The sequence below is a fragment of the Saccopteryx bilineata genome, chromosome 3 (assembly GCF_036850765.1).
Source record: "Saccopteryx bilineata isolate mSacBil1 chromosome 3, mSacBil1_pri_phased_curated, whole genome shotgun sequence".
Lineage (NCBI taxonomy): Eukaryota > Metazoa > Chordata > Mammalia > Chiroptera > Emballonuridae > Saccopteryx > Saccopteryx bilineata.
This window is the reverse complement of record NC_089492.1, coordinates 284,286,455-284,304,086: the sequence shown is the minus strand read 5'-3', so window position 1 is coordinate 284,304,086 and position 17,632 is coordinate 284,286,455. Positions and strand designations below refer to the sequence as shown.

Sequence of the window (17,632 nt, the reverse complement as noted above, 5' to 3'; positions counted from 1 at the left end):
AAAACAGAATAAATAAAGTTTAAAAAAATTAAAAAAAATAGTTTATTACATGTGCACCCCTTCCCTCCTGTTGGGGAACAGCTTAAATGTCCATTTTGCCAGGGCGGGGGCCCTCCGCACGGTTTGGCAACCCCCGCAGCAGCGGCCCTGTAACTTTAAACCTGGCCTGAGGTCATCGTTTTCACGCTGGCCAAACAGAGCAGGAGGGCGGTCCTAGTGAGCCCCAGCCTGAGACCACCTTACAGCGGGGACGCTCCCGCCCTTCTCGGCAGAGATAAATGCTGACTCCGCTCCCAAAGTTCCCAACTGCAAAGTTTGCTGCGCTGACTGCCGCGGGCGGAGGGAGCTCGGGACCCCTCCTGCGCTGGGACGTGGGCTCCGCGCGTTCCGGGCGCCCCTTTCGCGCCCCGTCAGGCAAGGGCCTGTGGCTACAGAACCCTTTCATCTTCTCCCTCCACCCAGCACAGGAGCTAGCTGCTCTGCCTGGGAGAGAACCGGCTCATCGAGAAAGATGTGGACAGTGCCAGTCCTGCTGTTGATTTTGGGAAGAACACTGCTCTGGGTTCCGGCAGAAGGAGGTAAGACCCAACGCCAGGGGGTCCCTGCAGCTGCTGGTGCGGACCGGCGAGCCGGGACTTGCTGGGACGCCTGGGGCCTGGCATTTGAGGTTGCCCGGGAGAGCAGGCGGGGGAGCCGGGAGCGTGTGTGCCCGTGAGCCTGCCAGGCAGCGGCTTAGCTGGTGCCAGGTCCCAAAGAAAGAGCTGAACGAAGGACGAGGAGGAGCCCTCGAATCCACAGGCAGCAAAAGTGGGTAACAGAGGGGTTACCTCACAGTCAGCTCACCTCTTGTCATGCGCCGCTCAGCCCAGCTCACGAGCGGTGGGGTGGCTGGTAGCAGCAGGGAGCCTTCCACCCCGGATTGGGCTTTCCTACAGGACTGTGTGTTGGAGGAACGAGTATCCATGACCTCAGGAGACACCGGGCCTATGGAATGGGGATAGGTATTCAGGGGAGCTGCGGTGGAGAAGGGTTCCCCCTGTGCGTTGATGGTCTCCCTCTGGGGGTTGCCAGGTCACACACTCCCGTGCACCTGCACCTGCCTGTCGGACACACTCAGGACCCCATCAATGGAGATGGGCTGGAGGAGGCCCTGGGATCCTCTGGATCCGGGATAGTGTGTGTGTGTGTGTGTGTGTGTGTGTGTGTGACAAATCTGAGGACTCCTGAGTAGCAGGAGGGAGTGGAGGATGGCTTTGCCCCTGAGGTTTAAGTTGGTTTTGGGGCCATATGTTGAACTTGGCCAACAATGTCAATGACTGACTACAGGAGGGTTAGTGACACCCCAGACTTCCATTCTATTAGCTCTGATGCGGGGGGCCCAGTGCCTGCCTGGTTATCTCCATCTTTCCCTTCCCTTCCCCTCTCCTTACTCGCACATCCTCATCTCATCCTGTGCCGCTTTCTGCCCGGGGCGGTGGCATCCCTGAACATTTGTCCATATTTAATTTCTTTCCTGGGGTTTTAAGGATCTGTTTCCCCAAAAGAATAGAAACTCCCAAGGACACAGCTCTGCCTTAGCCTTGATTCCCCAAGGCCCAAACAATGTCCAGCACATGGTCACTAAACATTGGCCAGAGGAGTTGTAATCTAGCCCATGATCGATTGGTGCTCTGAAAGGCAACCTGTTATATTTTCCAAACCGAGGGTCAAGGTAGTCCAGGGCCAGAGGAATTCTTGGAGGGACTGAGGAAGGAGTGGACCTAACCTCCGCTTCTGTAATTCCGTGCAAAGACAAAAATACCCAGCCCTAGCGAAATGCTACGCACTGAGCTGTCTGCTTCGGAGAGAGGGGGTGACTCTCTCTGCAGGCCTGTGGGCTATTCGTGGTGGCCCTATCTTTGGCACTTCTCTTTTCATGGTGTGCCATATAACCCAACTCTGCATTTCAGTTACATTTCCTTTTTGGCGAGACAGTGTGCAAATGACACCATTTTGTGCTCGCGGGGCAAGGTGTGGGAGGTCCCCACACCACGCCCCCCCACCCCCACCCCAGCGTCCTAGCCCGGCTCAGGAAAGACAGCAGCTGGCCGGCATCCTCTGTTTGCCCAGAGGGAAGTGTGAGCTGTAATTATCCTCGAGCCGGTTCCCCAGTGTCAGAGGTACCCCTGAAGGATGGGGGTAAACCTTGTCTGAAAGAGCCAGCCGGAGTCGTTAGTCCTGGAAATGGAACTGCCCCACACAGAACCCCCGGGGACTGTGGTGGTGGTGGCTGTGTGTGATGCTGATTTGCTGGTCCGCTGGCGAGGAGCTGAGGCCTCCTGAGGGGTTTTGTCTGAGGATAATGAGTGAGGCGACTTGCATATGGATGAATAACTTCATTGAGCTGGGCTGTTGTTGGCTCTGGTTGGGGGGTAGGGCTGGGGGTAATTATAGCGATGAATTTTATGATCCTTCTCCTAGGATCCTACTCCCTCCTGGGCCTCCCTCAGCTAGTGCTGCAATCCCGTTCAGTTTAATAGTCAGGCCCCATGTGTGGTTGTCTCTTTGGATGTGACTGGGTTCAAAGGCGCTCCGTTGTCCACACATCTGGCATTTCTCTCCATGCTCGGGCCCCACCCTCGCTCTGAAATTGCATCCAAAACACGTAGGTCACGGGCCTCGCCGTTAGTTAGAGCGTTTATGTGGTGAAGCCCTGCAGGCCGCTGCTTGCTGCAAACCTGCCCGTGTGCCCCCCCTCCCCCCCGCCCGGGGACCAGTCCACCCAGGATTAATCATGCGGCAAACAAACTTCCCTGTGATTTCCCCGGAATTCTTGCCAGTTTCAGAGGCCCTGAAATCCTCAGGCGTAGCTGAGAGTGTTTGTAGCAGTAGCACTTCAGGCTTCGACCAAACATTTCATAAAGGTCAGGTCTAGTGAGAGCCTTCGGGAGGGAGGCCTGTGTTCTACCCTGGTGTACGGGATCCAAATAACATTTACTATACGGAGAAGCACATTTTATAAAAGTGTCCACACGGGAGAGGGCTGAGTCAGGGCAAGGCGCACAGGGAGGAGCCCTGGCTGGGAAGAGGCACTCGGCCCCCTCTCCCCTTCTCTGGCCTGAAGTCAGTGGCCCGTGAGGAACTCTACCAGAGACTCATAAAGACCCCGGACCTTGGTGTTGCAGTGGATGGTTTGGCCGCGTAGGAAGGACCCCACCTCCCTCCCGTTCTTATTCCCCACCGCATGCTAGGAAGGTCCATGATCTCATTTAATCACCACAACACCTTAAATTCTGTGTTATTATCTTCAGAATATGCCGGAATTGGGGTTCAGAAATGAGTTTGACTCCCAATCCCAAGCTCTTTTTTTTGCTACATTACATTGCAAACAAAACAAAACAAAGAAAAAGGAAGAGAACCCCCCCCCCCATACACACCAAAGATTGGAACTTGAAATTAAAGGTTAGTTTAAGTTCCTTAAACAGGAAAACAAGCATTTCAAAGAGGTGTAAGAAGTCCTTTACACTTAATGCTTCCTGTGCTGTCCCTTTAAGAGTGAAGGTGCCACCCTATATCACAATAGGATTTTTAAATTCATCCCCCAAGTGGCAGTCCAGCATCTCCCGCCTGCTTGGTGTGGCGCTGGGTGCGGCCCTCTGCGCACACCTCCCGTGGTGGAGCGCGCTGAACTCTTCACCAGCGCAGCGGCAGACCTGTGCTTTACATTCCATGGGCTTATCTGGATATTTGTCATATTTCTGGCTGCTAAGATTAGGCATGCCAGGTTAGAACTTGTGAAGCTATATTACAGGGGCGCACAGAGAGATGGAGGGAGAGAAGGCTCCCATACTTTGCACCACCCGGTGACACTCACTTGAGAAATCCGAAATAAGATCCTGCCACCCTGATACCTCTTGAAGAAACAGTTTTTTTTGGATGAGGACCTAATGACTTGGGGGGGGGCGGGTACTTCTGGGTCTTAGGGTTCCCGAGGGGTGAGTAAAAGATAAAGGAACTCTCCATTGAACATTTGAATCCTTTCCTAACTGATTTCTTGAAAAAATTCGGGAAAAGAAAGTGATCAGGCATTTTATCCCAGGGCTATGAGATGGAGCCAGGTTAGGGAGCGACAGAGGTTGTGCCATATTCGTCCAAGGCAGGAAGATGAGGCGGCCGTTTCCTCCCATGTGTGTGTATGTGTCTCTCTCTCTCTCTCTCTCTCTCTCTCTCTCTCCCTCTCCAGCACCCATCAACCAGCCTGCTCATGGAGGGCCCGTCTGAGCAGGTCTTCCTTTCAGCTTCAACGTGCAGGGTGAGTGGGCTCTCCTTTTCTGCTTTCCTGGTGCCTTTGCCCTGAGGAGATGGCTTTATCCTGTGAGGGCAGGCAGTCCAGCTGTAATTAAGTTCAGGCTGGAGGGAAACCCACAAACCTGGCCACCTCACTCACCTGGGTGCCTGAAGCCCAGCAAACTGAAATTGTTAGGGCAACACTACAGTTCACGCCGGGTGGGTTGGGGGGAAAAACCCAAAGCAACACACCTGCCGAAAGGATCATCCCTTTTCCAGAGGAAGATGTGCCCCTGACCTCTGTGCAGAGGGCCAGAGCTGCCAGCAGGAGAGGGAGAATGTCACTGCGGTGATAGTGGCCATTGCGACTTTTGTACCGTGCCGGGGAATGCCCGTTACATAGCGGATGGATGAGAAGCAGGAAAGTGGGGAGTGTTAGAATATGTGTCAACATATGACCGATGAGAATGGAGCATTTCCTGCAATTCATCAAGGTGTCTCCATCCAGGAGAATAAATCGCCACTAATATAAGCAAAGCTGTGACCCCAGGAGCACTGTCCTGCCTAAAGGATTTGATGATGTCAAACCTTCCTTGCCCAAGGAATTTATTGACTTAACAAACATCACTTGAGAAACTGCTTTGCGGGTCAGGCAAGGCAAACGTCACACCTGCTTGCAGCTGGTAGGCAAGATGTCATGGCGGGTGACGGTGAGGATTCTGAGCTCAATCACGGTGATTCTATGATGAATCAGAGATGCATGTTCTATCATAGTCTGGAAATGTTTCCACCCAAAGGCCTCACCCTCCTGTGTCCTGCACACACCAAATAATGTCTCAGGTATTTCTCTTTTGAGAAGGGCAGGACTTGTGTAAAGCATTGGAAGCTATTTCCTGTTCTAAGGTAAACTGCTTGGTTTTCCCGCCTTCTTGTGCAGTTCTGTAATGTGAAACATTTTCAGCTGAGCTAGATCGCCCCCTAATAAGGTTACATTTCTGCAGCTGTAAAGCTAAGGGAACTCGGTCTTGGATGGATGGTGTTAATAGTAGTAATTCTGTAACAACAGCTAACATTTACTGAGAGCTCAGCGTGCATGGGAGCTCTTTCCAAGCAAGCCCTGCTTCCCTTTATCTGCACAACGGACCTACAAGGTAGACCTACAAGGTAGCAACTAATTGTATCTTACAAAAGAGTAAAAAAGACTCAGAGAGGTTTAGTAACTTTTGCACAGACACAGCAGCATGCAAATGACAATGGTGAGAATTAGATCCGGGCAGCCCGCCCCCCGAAGCCCATACCTCTAACAATTTAACACAACTGGGCTTGGGGTCGAGGCAGCCAAGGACCCCCAGAAAAGTCAGCCAGCTGATTCCCTCGAGTACCCTGTACAGCATTAACAACACTTGTTATTCGTTAGATGAATAATTCAGATTGAAGAACTGTGGAGTTAAGGGTCCCAAATTGAAGGACATGGCGCCTGTTCCCTTAAAGCATTTACAAAATACTTGAGAGTTTGAAGGGTTTGAAGGAAGCATGAAGTAGGACCGCAGCTCACAGAGAGAGGCGAAACAAATATGTGTGTGACCCAATGAATAGGATCCTGTATACAGAAAAGAACAGGCGAGGGAAAAGGGCATGGCTCGAGCAGCTCACACCATTTATAATCCGCTGCTCGGAGTGTGGAGAGGGGATTCCTGTGGCCGTACTTGGGAGCCAGAACAAGCCTCGTGGGGAAGATGGGCCTTGATCTTGGCTATGAAGAAATGGTGAGGTTGGTCGGACAAGGTGTCAGGCAGGGAAGGGCTGCAAAGGCTGGCTGGTGTCAGGGCGGGTGAGCTGGGGAGTGGCAGGAAATTCGGGAGCAGGATGAGTCCTCGTTGAGCTGGAGAGGTGGACCTTTTTCTGTCGGCCATCGGCAATAATAGAAAGTGGGAGTGAGCGGGCCATGCCGAGTAGTTATCAGAAGAAAATCAATAACCAGCACCCGATGGGATTGAACTGAGTTTGTGGGACAAGGCGGGAGGTAAAGAGACGGAGTGTGGTTGTTGTTGGTGACAACAGAAGGAAGGATGAGATCAGATTTTGGGGAATGAGAGCCAGCAAGACCTCCAGCTCAGAATTTCCTGATTGTTTTTGTTCTTTCATTTCCTGATTTCTTAGTATTCACCTCTTACAACACTCAACATTGTAATAAAAAAAGAACTGATGTGTAATTCACATATCACAAAATTAACCCCTTTAAATTGAACATCCCAAAGGGGTTTAGTGCAGCATATGAATAAAGAGTTGTACAACTATCACCGCTGACAATTTTATAACATTTTCCTCACACCCCACTTCCGGCAAACCCAAACCATCAGTCGTTGCTCCTACGCCTTCTCCCCAGTTCCCTGGAAACCACCAATCTGCTTTCTGTCTCTACGCATTTGCCTGTTCTAGGTATTTCCATAAATGTCCTCTTATAATATGTGGCCTTCTGTACTTGCCTTCTTTCACTTAGCATGATGTTTTTAAGGTTCATCCATGTCGTAGCATATGTCAGAGTTTCATTCTTTTTTTTATGGCTGAACAATATTCCACCATATGGATATACCACCTTTTGTTTATCTGTTCACCAATTGCTGGGCATTTGGGTTATTTCCATGTGGGGGCTATTCTAAACACAGCTGCTGTGACAGAATAGTCATGTGCAAGTCTTTGTGGACACCTATGTTTTTATTTCTCCCAAGTAGATACTTAGGAATGGGATTGCTGGGGTATATGGTAACTCAGTGTTTTAACTTTTTGAGGAACTGCCAACTGTTTTCCAAAGTGGCTGTACCACTTTACATTCCCACCAACAATGCAGAAGGGTTCCAATTTCTTTACGTCCTTGTCCACACTTGTTATTTTCTGTTTGTTTGCTTTTGAGACTAGCCGCCCTCATGACAATGGAGTGGGTTCTCATGGTAGTTTTTTAATATTATTTATTTATTTATTTTTTACAGAGACAGAGAGAGAGTCAGAGAGAGGGATAGACAGGGACAGATAGACAGGAACGGAGAGATGAGAAGCATCAATCATTAGTTTTTCATTGCACCTTGCTACACCTTAGATGTTCTTTGATCGCTTTCTTATATATGCCTTGACCGTGGGCCTTCAGCAAACCGAGTAATCCCTTGCTCGAGCCAGCGATCTCGGGTCCAAGCTGGTGAGCTTTTTGCTCAAACCAGATGAGCCCGCGCTCAAGCTGGTGACCACGGGGTCTCGAACCTGGGTCCTTCGCATCCCAGTTTGACTCTCTATCCACTGCGCCACCGCCTGGTCAGGCTCATCGTAGTTTTGACTTGTATTTCCCTGCTAATGATGTTGAGCATCTTTTCATGAGCTTATTGGCCATTTATATATATTCTTTGGAGAAACATCTATTCATATTCTTTTTTTTTTTGTATTTCTTCTGAAGCTGGAAATGGGGAGAGACAGTCAGACAGACTCCCACATGCGCCCAACCGGGATCCACCCGGCACGCCCACCAGGGGCGATGCTCTGCCCACCAGGGGATGATGCTCTGCCCCTCCGGGGCATTGCTCTGTTGCGACCAGAACCACTCTAGTGCCTGGGGCAGAGGCCAAGGAGCCATCCTCAGCACCCGGGCCATCTTTGCTCCAATGGAGCCTCGGCTGCGGGAGGGGAAGAGAGAGACAGAGAGGAAGGAGGGGGGGTGTGGAGAAGCAGATGGGCGCTTCTCCTATGTGCCCTGGCCGGGAATCGAACCCGGGTCCCCCACACTCCAGGCCGACGCTCTACTGCTGAGCCAACCGGCCAGGGCCTATTCATATTCTTTTGTCCTTTTAAAATTGGATTGTCTTCTTTTTTTTTCTTTTTTTTTTTTTGTATTTTTCTGAAGTTGGAAGCGGGGAAGCAGTCAGACAGCCTCCTGCATGTGCTTGACCTGGGTTTACCTGGCATGCCCACCACGGGATGATGTTCAGCCCATCTAAGGCATCGTTGTTCCATTGTGGCTGGAGCCCTTCTAGCGTCTGAGGTGGAGGCCATGGAGCTGTCCTCAGCACCTGAGCCAACTTTGCTCCAATGAAGCGTTGGCTACGGGAAGGGAAGAGAGAGACAGAGAGGAAGGAGGGGGGGAAGGTTGAGAAGCAGATAGGTGCTTCTCCTGTGTGCCCTGGCTGGGAATTGAACCCCGGACATCCACACTCTGGGCCGATACTGCTGAGCCAATCGGTCAGGGCAAATTGGGTTGTCTTTTTATTGTTGAATTCTTTATATATATTCTGAAGTCTAGATCCTGGACCCTTATCAGACATGTGATTGCAAATATTCCTCCCATTCTGCGGATTCTCTTTTCTTTGGGTTCACTTGGTTGTGTCTACTGAGGCACAAATTTTAAAAATTTTGATGAAGTCCAAGTTATCTCTGCTTTTTCCTGTAGTTGCCCAGAGCATCGGTGTCATACCTAGGAAGCCATTGCCTAATCCGGGGCTGCAAGGATTCACGCCTATGTTTTCTTCCAACAGTTGCATTATTTTAGCTCCTATGTTTAGGCCTCTGATTCATTTGGAGTTAATTAAAAAAAATTTTTTTTTTGATTTGTTGATTTTAGAGAGAAAGAGAGAAAGATAGGAACATCAATCTGTTCTTATATATGCCCTGATCGGGGATCGAACTAGCAACCTCTGTGCTCAGGCTGTCACTCAAACCAACAGAGCTATCCAGCCAGGGCTGTAATTATTTTTTATATATGGTGTGAAGTTCGGCTCCAACTCCATTCTCTTGTGTGTACAATAGATATGCAGTCGTTCCCAAGACTGTTTGTTGAAAAGATGATTCCTCACTAAATTATCTTGGTGACTTTGTCAAAACCAATTGCCCCTGAATGTATGGGTCTATTTCTGGACTCTTGGTTCTATTCCATTGATCTGTAAGTCTGTCCTGATGTTGGGACCATACAGTCTTGCTTAGGTAGCTCAATATTAAGCATTGAAATTGGGATATGTGAGTCCTACTTTGTTTTTGGTTTTGTTTCGTTTTTTCAAGATTGCTTTGGCTGGTCTTTTCACTGTCTTTTAACTATCTGTGTACACCTCGCCCCTTCAAGACGTGAGGTAGACTCATGTCTTCTTCAGCCCTTAAAATAACACACGGTTGATACCTAGTTAAACACTTGGCAGGAGGAAGAGGGAAGAAACTCCGTGACCCAAGCCTTTTGGCAGGAGTGACAAGAAAGCACGTGACAGGACTTGGGTAGGAAGGAGGCATGAGAGGTTAGGAACCAATTCACCGGGGAAGGAGCAGGAGTGGACGCACTCTGCTATACACACAGTGACTTTGCGTTAAGAGTGAGACATCCAATTTGATGTGTCTGACGGGTACCTGAGTGTCAGACACTCTACTAAAATGACATCAGAAAGAAGCCCTGGAGACAGAGTTTGCTGCCTAAATTCCCCATTCATTGCAACAATGGGGGAAAGATAGCAGTGAAGGTCAGAGAGACACCTCCCCCCCACTCCACAATCCACAGCCCCATCCCCAGCTAAGAACAATTCTTTTCTTTTTCTTTTTAAACCCACTACAGCACACTTGAAACTGTCAAACCAGGCTTAGGATCAAGGCCAAGGGCCGCTGGTGGAGATGCAGCACATTCTGCACATTCCTGTGGGGCCTCATCCTCCTGGGCGCCCAGCTGGGCAGTCTGCGAGCCGCATGGGTGGATGGTGAGGTCAGGTCCAGATCGGCTTCTCTTTTCATTCTTGCAAAACCGGGGCCTGCTCAGCTGATGGCCGTGAGTCAGCCAGAAGCTCCGTTTCCGAGCAGATGGCAAGTGTTTCCACGAACTGACCTGCTAGAGCAGCACTCCCAACACAGCCTTTAGTCATTCGGCTATTTGAGCACTGAGCTGTCCTTCCTCTGAGGTGGCCCCTCGTACAGATCTTCAGCCCCCTGGCGAGGTCCAGGACAGTTCTTACAGAGGTGTTGATCCCCATTGGCAGATCTGTGAACTCACTTCCTCTTACGAGAACCTTCCGCTCTTGATCAAGAGAGAAAGCTCTCCCCAGGTTGAGTAATCGTGGTAGTGGTGACCACCGACAGCCTCTGGTTTTAACATGTGAGGAGTTCTGAAGGCCTGTTTGTGGTTGGGGGGTAGGCTGCGTGGCCAGTTGATTCACATCCCCTTCGCCCCCTGGCCCGGAAACCCTGAAGAGTGTGACCGGTCATGTTTTCATCCATTCAGCTGTCAGACGCTGTGCTTGTGGCTGGCCCCTAAACCCACAGCAGAATGGGACGTGACCCGTGAGGAGCTTGTAAATGCTAGGAGGGAGAAAACAGTGATTGTCAGTGATGTCAAGCCCTAGACGGGTTCAGAGGAGACGGCTTTCTCCTGGCCTCTTGGGAGGGCTCTGAGGGCAGAGGTGTTTCACCTGGGTCAAGTAGAAGTGTAGGAAGGGTTTGGATGGAGTTGTGTGATGAGCCTGCAGGTGCCCTTGGCATCTGGAAGTCCATCATCGGAGCAGCTTGGGGCTACTCCAGCCCTTTCTGTGCGGGGGCAGAGAGGAGTATGAGTAGAGGGCTGTGTGCACAATGGTTAAGAGTAGGGGTTTTTGGAGTCTGACGGAGCCTGGTGACTCGTTGTGGGATCACCACTTGCTGGCTACAGGGGCGGTTTACCCCATGCCTCATTGTCCTTGTCTATAGGAGGGTGGTATTAGTTTGCAAGGGATTTGTAGCAGTGACGAGAGAATGCTTGACACCACGTTTTGGCTGTTCTCCTATAGATTCAATGAAGAGTGGCCATTACGGAAATGTCTACTTCGTGGGTCACGGAGATTCACTGCAAAGATTTGTGGTGGTACACAGCGGCTCTCGGTCCCGTTTGCCCCATCAAAGGGGACGGAGAGCAGACGTGGTCGGCAGGCCTGGCATTGTGTCTCATGGCCTGAGTGTGCTCCTCCTTCCACTGCCAGTGACCCAGACACCGTAGGTCCCTCTCCTTTGTTGCTCATGTTCCACTGCCTTCAACTTGGGGAGATGACTCTGAGGGACCACCCCACCTAGACCTCCAAACAAAATCGCCCCCCCCCCCCGGTACCTTAACCACCTGCTCTGATGTCAGGGGATACTTACTGCTCCAAATCTTAATATGTAACATTTCTTCTGGTTTCCCCAAAGGAACCAGTGGCACTTGTCTGCTCGCCTCAGCCTTGACAGAGTTCTCTTGAATCGTAGGGGAGAGGGACGTGTCCCCAGTGCCATATGGGGCTGTCAGTTCTCATTGTTGGCCTTGGCCTGCAGGGGCTGCATGGAGCCTGACACCGTGAGGGGACAGGCTGCTGCTGTTCATGAAAAAAATCACACCTCAGAGCAGCCAAAGTGAGCAGCACTTCCAGCCACGCTGTCTCTTTGTCATGGGGAGGTATTCACAACTCCTGGGTGGGGCGCAGTGGACAGTGGCAGGGATATTCCAATGTAAGGGGTCATTTAAAAGAAGTGTTTTTCTCAGCTACAGGTGTACGTCTTCTGTTGGTTGCTCAAGACACGTCTGTGAAACACGTACCAGGATGCCAGGCACTGGGAATACAGGACAATGTGGGCTTTAGGGAGAGCTTTGCTGCCTGGGGGGAAATTGAGGGTGCCACTTCTGTGGGAGACTGAGCGGCCAGGCCAAGCCTTCCCCGCGTCACCTAGGTTTTTCCATGGACAAACTTTTGATCCAGTAAAAGCACTCTCCCAGGATCGTGGAAAGGGTGAGGGTGGAGGAGAAATCCATCAGCCACATCAGGGATCAGATTGACCACAGCCAAAAGTCTGCCTGAAGCTGACAGTCTGACCCACAGCTCTGGGCCAGGGAATGGCTTTTAGTGTTTTAAGAAAGCCGTCTGCACCAGGGGAGGAGGTGGGCAGCCTGCAGAACCACGAGGAGGAACTCGAAAGATGTGGTATATAAAAGCAGAGTCCCAACACCTTTCCTCCCACCACAGAACCCTGCCTTGTGGTAATCAGACAGCTGAAGGGGATGTTGTGAATTGGGGTGAAGGATTGTACAAAGGTCTGAGTATCTCAGTGATTACTGTGGGTGGTCTTCATGGTCCTGGGAAACACTAGGGGGTTGGTATCTTTCTCCAGTTTGGAGTGTATTGATTTTCAGGCTTCTGAGCCCAGTATTGAAACACGATAGAAACTAATTAGGCTGAAGTCTGTGTCTGGATGAAGACTCAAGTGAACATTTTTTTTTTAATTAAGTGAGAGGAGGGGAGGCAGATAGACAGATTCCTGCATGTGTCCTGACTTGGATCCACTCAGCAAGACCCCTACTGGGCCATGCTCTGCCCATCTGGGTCTGCTGCTCCGTTGCTTGGCAACTGAGCTATTTTAGCACCTGAGATGAGGCCATGGAGCCATCCTCAGCAGCGGGGACCAACTTGCTTGAACCATTCAAGCCATGGCTGAGAGAGCAGAAGAGAGAGAGAGATAGCAAGAGAGAAAGAGAGAAGGGGAGGAAGTGGAGAAGCAGATGGTCGCTTCTCCTGTGTGCCCTGACTAGGAATCGAACCCAGGACTTTCACACGCCAGGCCAATATTCTACCACTGAGCCAATCAGGCAGGGACCAAGTGAACATTTTTATTTTTGTTTTTCACATAGATTTTTTTTTTACCCTCCCCTCTCTCCCAAAGCATTAATTTATCTCAGATATAACTGGGAGGGGGATGCTAGAATGAAATGTTTATTAATTCTCCTACAGGGGAAAACCAGAACTTCCTAGGATGTCGTAAGAAAACAAAACAAAACAAAACAAAAAACCAGATTCTACTTCTCAATGGCTGCAAAAACCCATTCCAAGGCCATGTAGCCAACCATCTTTACAGGCTTATTTGTGTATTTAGACACTGGAGCGGCTCAGATGCTAGAGAACGCCAGGCAACATGAAAGATGCCTCACTCTGCTGGCAGACATCACAGGTTTTCTTTGAAAACCCCCGAGGGTAACTTGGCTTGCATCGTCTTTAAAATCAACTTTCCCATTGCAAGATAAAACACCATCCAAGCTGCCTTGCGAAGCTGTCTGATTCTGAACCCTCAGATCAGCAGAAAGAGGCTCGCCCCACAGGGCTGGCCTCCCCCATGTGGAGATGGAAACAGACGGATGGGGGCCCTGTACCTCAACTACTGGAGGGGACTTCTGTGGCTATCCCAATAAAACAAGGCGGGAGGCGGGGAAGTCCAGTGGAGAACTGAGCATCATAGAAGGGACGTCCTAACTTCACTCAGTACACCTAGCTGGATGTTGTCATCCACAGAGCTATAACAGACGGTAAAACGAATACTTGGCTGTGAGATTTCATATTGATTTCTTCATTATGGGTGGGTAATGACTTCAGACACTCCCTGGCTATTACCTGTCCAGTTCTTTGCCTACGCCCTGCCACTGTCTGGTACGGCTAGCGCCCACTCCTGCATCACAACAGAGATAGCCTAAGTGGCGCCCCTGTTCTGCTCGGATCCCAGCGTCGTGCCCGATACACACACTCCATTCCCACGGTACCCAGAGAGGCCTCTTAGACTCAGGTTGTGACACTTCCTTTCACACTCCTAGTGAATTCAAAACCCCTTCCTTGCAGAGCGCCACTGGACTGGCTCTCTACCCCTCCCACTCTTTTCTTTTACTACCCAGCCATACTGACCACCCCCTGTGTCTCACGAGGTACAGCGCCCCAAGCTCATTCTGGGCTTCGGGGTTCATTAGCCCTAGCTCTTCACTGACCTGCAGCGCACTCACTTGTTCAACAAACACTTAGGGAGTGCTGTGTGCCAGGTGTCTCGGGCAGTGGGGCATTACAATAAAACAGCGTTAAGTTCTCGTGGGACAGTAATTAGTAAATATCCAGTGTAGCAGGTGGCAAGTTCTCGGGCCTGTGTGAGTGTGGGGGAAGGGGTACTGATTTCATGGAGGTGGAGAGGGAAGGCCTCCCCAGAAAGTGCCCTTGGAGCAGAGATCTGAAGGGGGTGGAGGAGCACTACACTGAGATGGTCCTGGTTTGTTTGCTGGTTATGAGCCCCCCACCCCACCCCGGCAGAGAGTAGAGACCTTGCTTTGTCCACTCCTCTGTCTGTGCTGCCCAGTGCGTAGTGGGTACACAGTAAATATCTGGGGCTCTAGAGGGAAAGCTTGGCATGGTTCCAGACTTTTTTTTTTTTTGCAAGAGAGAGACCGACAGACAGATAAAAGGAAGGGATAGAGATAAGAAGCATCAACTCATAGTTGCAGCACCTTAGTTGTTCATTGATTGATTTCTCATATGTGCCTTGACCGGGGAGCTCCAGCTGAGCCAGTGCCTCCTTTGCTCAAGCCAGTGACCTTGGGCTCAAGCCAGTAACCTTGGGCTTAAGCCAGCAACCTTGGGCACAAGCCAGTCACCATGGAGTCATGTCTGTGATCCCATGCTCAATCTTGGTGACCACAGACTCAAGCCAGATGAGCCTGCATTCAAGCTGGTGACCTCAGGGTTTTGAACCTAGGTCCTCAGCATCCCAGGTTGACGCTCTATCCACTGCACCACCGCCTGGTTAGGCGGCACGGTTCTAGTCTTGATGGTTGCCACTACCTTAACCTGAAGAGCAGGAAGGCTAACTACTGCTCACGGAGGCACACGTGTCTTCTAACCTGCCACTTCTGGAAGCTTTATCCTGGAAAGGGGTCATTTGAGGACATGGAGGTTGTGGCCACTCAATAAGGAGAATGGAAGTTCCTTATTGAATGGGATGTCATAAGAGGAGGTGGGTTACTGGAGGAAGTTGCTGCTTCTAACAACCAGGATTTTACATGCGGGTGGGGGTGGGAGCCAGGGAGGGAGGATGTCAGGAAGGGGAAGGGGGCAGCGGGCTTCCCAGCGCACAGCTGCTCAAGGCACAGGCATGCTTCTGGGTCTGTGTTGGTGAACTCTCACCAACCAGGCAAACTTGGCAAGTCATTTATTATTCTGACATTTGTTCAAACAGTTGGTACACTTTATTCAAGACAGAGTTGAGAGATCAACTCTGAATACAACAAAGAAGCTGAGGATTTGTAGCCAAGGAGCAGAGTTGGGGGTGAGGTGGGGGTCAATAGATGGAAAATTACTAGAAGGAGACATCCAGAGAAGGGGGATTTTTTTTTCTACAGTGGTCTAATAAAATTCTTGCTAAAGGCTGGCCAAGGGCTTAGACATCAAAGGAAGTGGGTAGGGAACTTGGTCAAATATGAAGGGTGGTGGATTCTCTCTAAACTGACTTTGCAGGGTTCTTGCCAAAGCTGAACTCTGCAAGGATGGACACAGAAGCCCAAGGTCGCAGCCTCATGGAGAACAGGGCTCAGAGGAGCCTGACCAAAGTCTGGTCCAGGAGAGGGCCAACCTCACTTCCCGTGTTTGATAACTGGAGATGGTCATGTTAGTGTAGCTGCCTGCAGGGCCGTTGTGAACTAAAATCATCCAGAAGGCCCCATGTGGCTGAGCAAATGTGAGAGGGGTCTGCTTCCAAGGCTCTGCCCCTGGTGCTAATTAGAACCTTCATTCTCGGGAAGACCTTGGTGCATTTCTGTTCTAGTAGCCCACTCTTCCTCCTGCTCCCTGTACCTGGTTCTCTTCTAGCAACGTTTTGGGCTCCAAATTAACTTGGCAGTGGTCAGCAGATGTGAGGAGGAAGGCACAGCTGACGGTGAGGGGAGTGCAGACTGAGTAATCTGTTCTGGAAAGAATCTGTAGACAGGGCAGTGAAGTTCAGGGGGGCAGCCAGCCCGCAGTGCTCGGGCCATGTAAGCAGCTCCTTGTGCCGAAAGGTCTCTCCCGTGACTGTGACCCAGTGATTAGAAAGAAGACATTGTCTCAATGAGAACCCATTTTAAAGCTGTGGGGAAAAGAGGATTTGTTAAAACAACAGCCTCCCTCATCTTTTGAGAAGAAGTCAAATTATATTTTCATTTTACCTCATGCTTCCAAATGAACACAAGACACATAGAAATATTAAGCGTTAGAACAAAACCCTAAGGAAAATGTAGCTGAACCTTCAGATCATTGTGAAGGTAGCATGGGTAATTGTGACGTCAAAGGGACAAAACAAGCTTAATTTTTTGTTGTTGTTTTTAGTGAGAGAAAGGGAGGTAGAAAGACAGTCCCACATGCACCTGACCAGTATCCACCCGGAAAACCCACTAGGGGGCAATGCTCTTCCCATCTGGGGCATTGCTCTGTTGCTCAGCAACTGAACACTTCTTAGCGACTGAGGTGGAAGCCATGGAGCCATCCTCAGTCCCCAGGGCCAGTTTGTTCCAACTGAGCTTTGGCTGCAGGATGGGGAGAAAGAGAGAGAGAGAGACAAGTGAGAGGAGGAGGGGTGGAGAAGCAAATGGGCGCTTCTCCTGTGTGCCGTGACTGGGAATTGAACCCGGGATGTCTACACACTATGCCGACACTCTACCACTGAGCCAACCGGCCAGGGCAAGCTTGATAAATTTAATGAGCAATGGAACTCACCAGTTACAAAAGAGAATGCTGAAGCCAACTAGTAAAAAAAATTGTTTGCAGCATTTATTCCAGAGAATATATTCTTAAGGTTATAAAGAATATCTACAAGACTACAAAAATGATGGAATACCATGAGAGAAAAATGGTCACAAAAAGAAGACATTCCTGGTGGCCAACAAACAGATAAAACAACTCACCATTACTGTTCAAAGAAATGTAAATAAAACCAAAAGATTGGAAACACTTATTCAAAGATTTTTATCAAGAATTTGAGATACTACATACAATAACAGCGTGATTTAATGTTGCATTTAAATCCCATCCCACAAATGTATATGAACTAGAATAATTTATTTAGAGCTACAAGGCTTTAATGGCAAGATGAAGATGATTCATAATGAGCACGTTCATACCAATCAGCATCTCTTTAGCTCTCGTTTGTTCTCAAACTGAAGAACCTGAGGGTATCATTGATGTATCTATCCATCTCGTCTTCTCATGGGTCCTAGAAACTTTGGCCTAGCTTTTTTTTTTTTTTTTTTTTTTACAGGGACAGAGAGAGAGTCAGAGAGTCAGGATAGACAGGGACAGACAGACAGGAATGGAGAGAGATAAGCATCAATCATCAGTTTTTCATTGCGACACCTTAGTTGTTCATTGATTGTTTTCTCATATGTGCCTTGACCGTGGGGCTACAGCAGACTGAATAACCCCTTGCTCGAGCCAGCGACCTTGGGTCCAAGCTGGTGAGCTTTTTTTGCTCAAGTCAAATGAGCCCATGCTCAAGCTGGCGACCTCGGGAGTCTTGAACCTGGGTCATCCGTATCCCACTCTGACGCTCTATCCACTGCGCCACCGCCTGGTCAGGCTGGCCT

General features: G+C 49.9%; 1 protein-coding gene across 2 annotated transcripts in view; it reads left to right on the top strand.

The window, feature by feature from the left end:
- Positions 1 to 233: 233 nt before the first annotated feature.
- PDPN (podoplanin) overlaps positions 234 to 17,632 on the top strand; it is a 29,828-nt gene continuing 12,429 nt past the window's right edge. For both annotated transcript variants that reach the window (XM_066270401.1, XM_066270400.1), the window contains exon 1: positions 234 to 578. In XM_066270401.1, the coding sequence (XP_066126498.1) occupies positions 512 to 578 (67 nt within the window). In that variant the 5' untranslated portion in view covers positions 234 to 511. The remainder of the gene's footprint in view (positions 579 to 17,632) is intronic.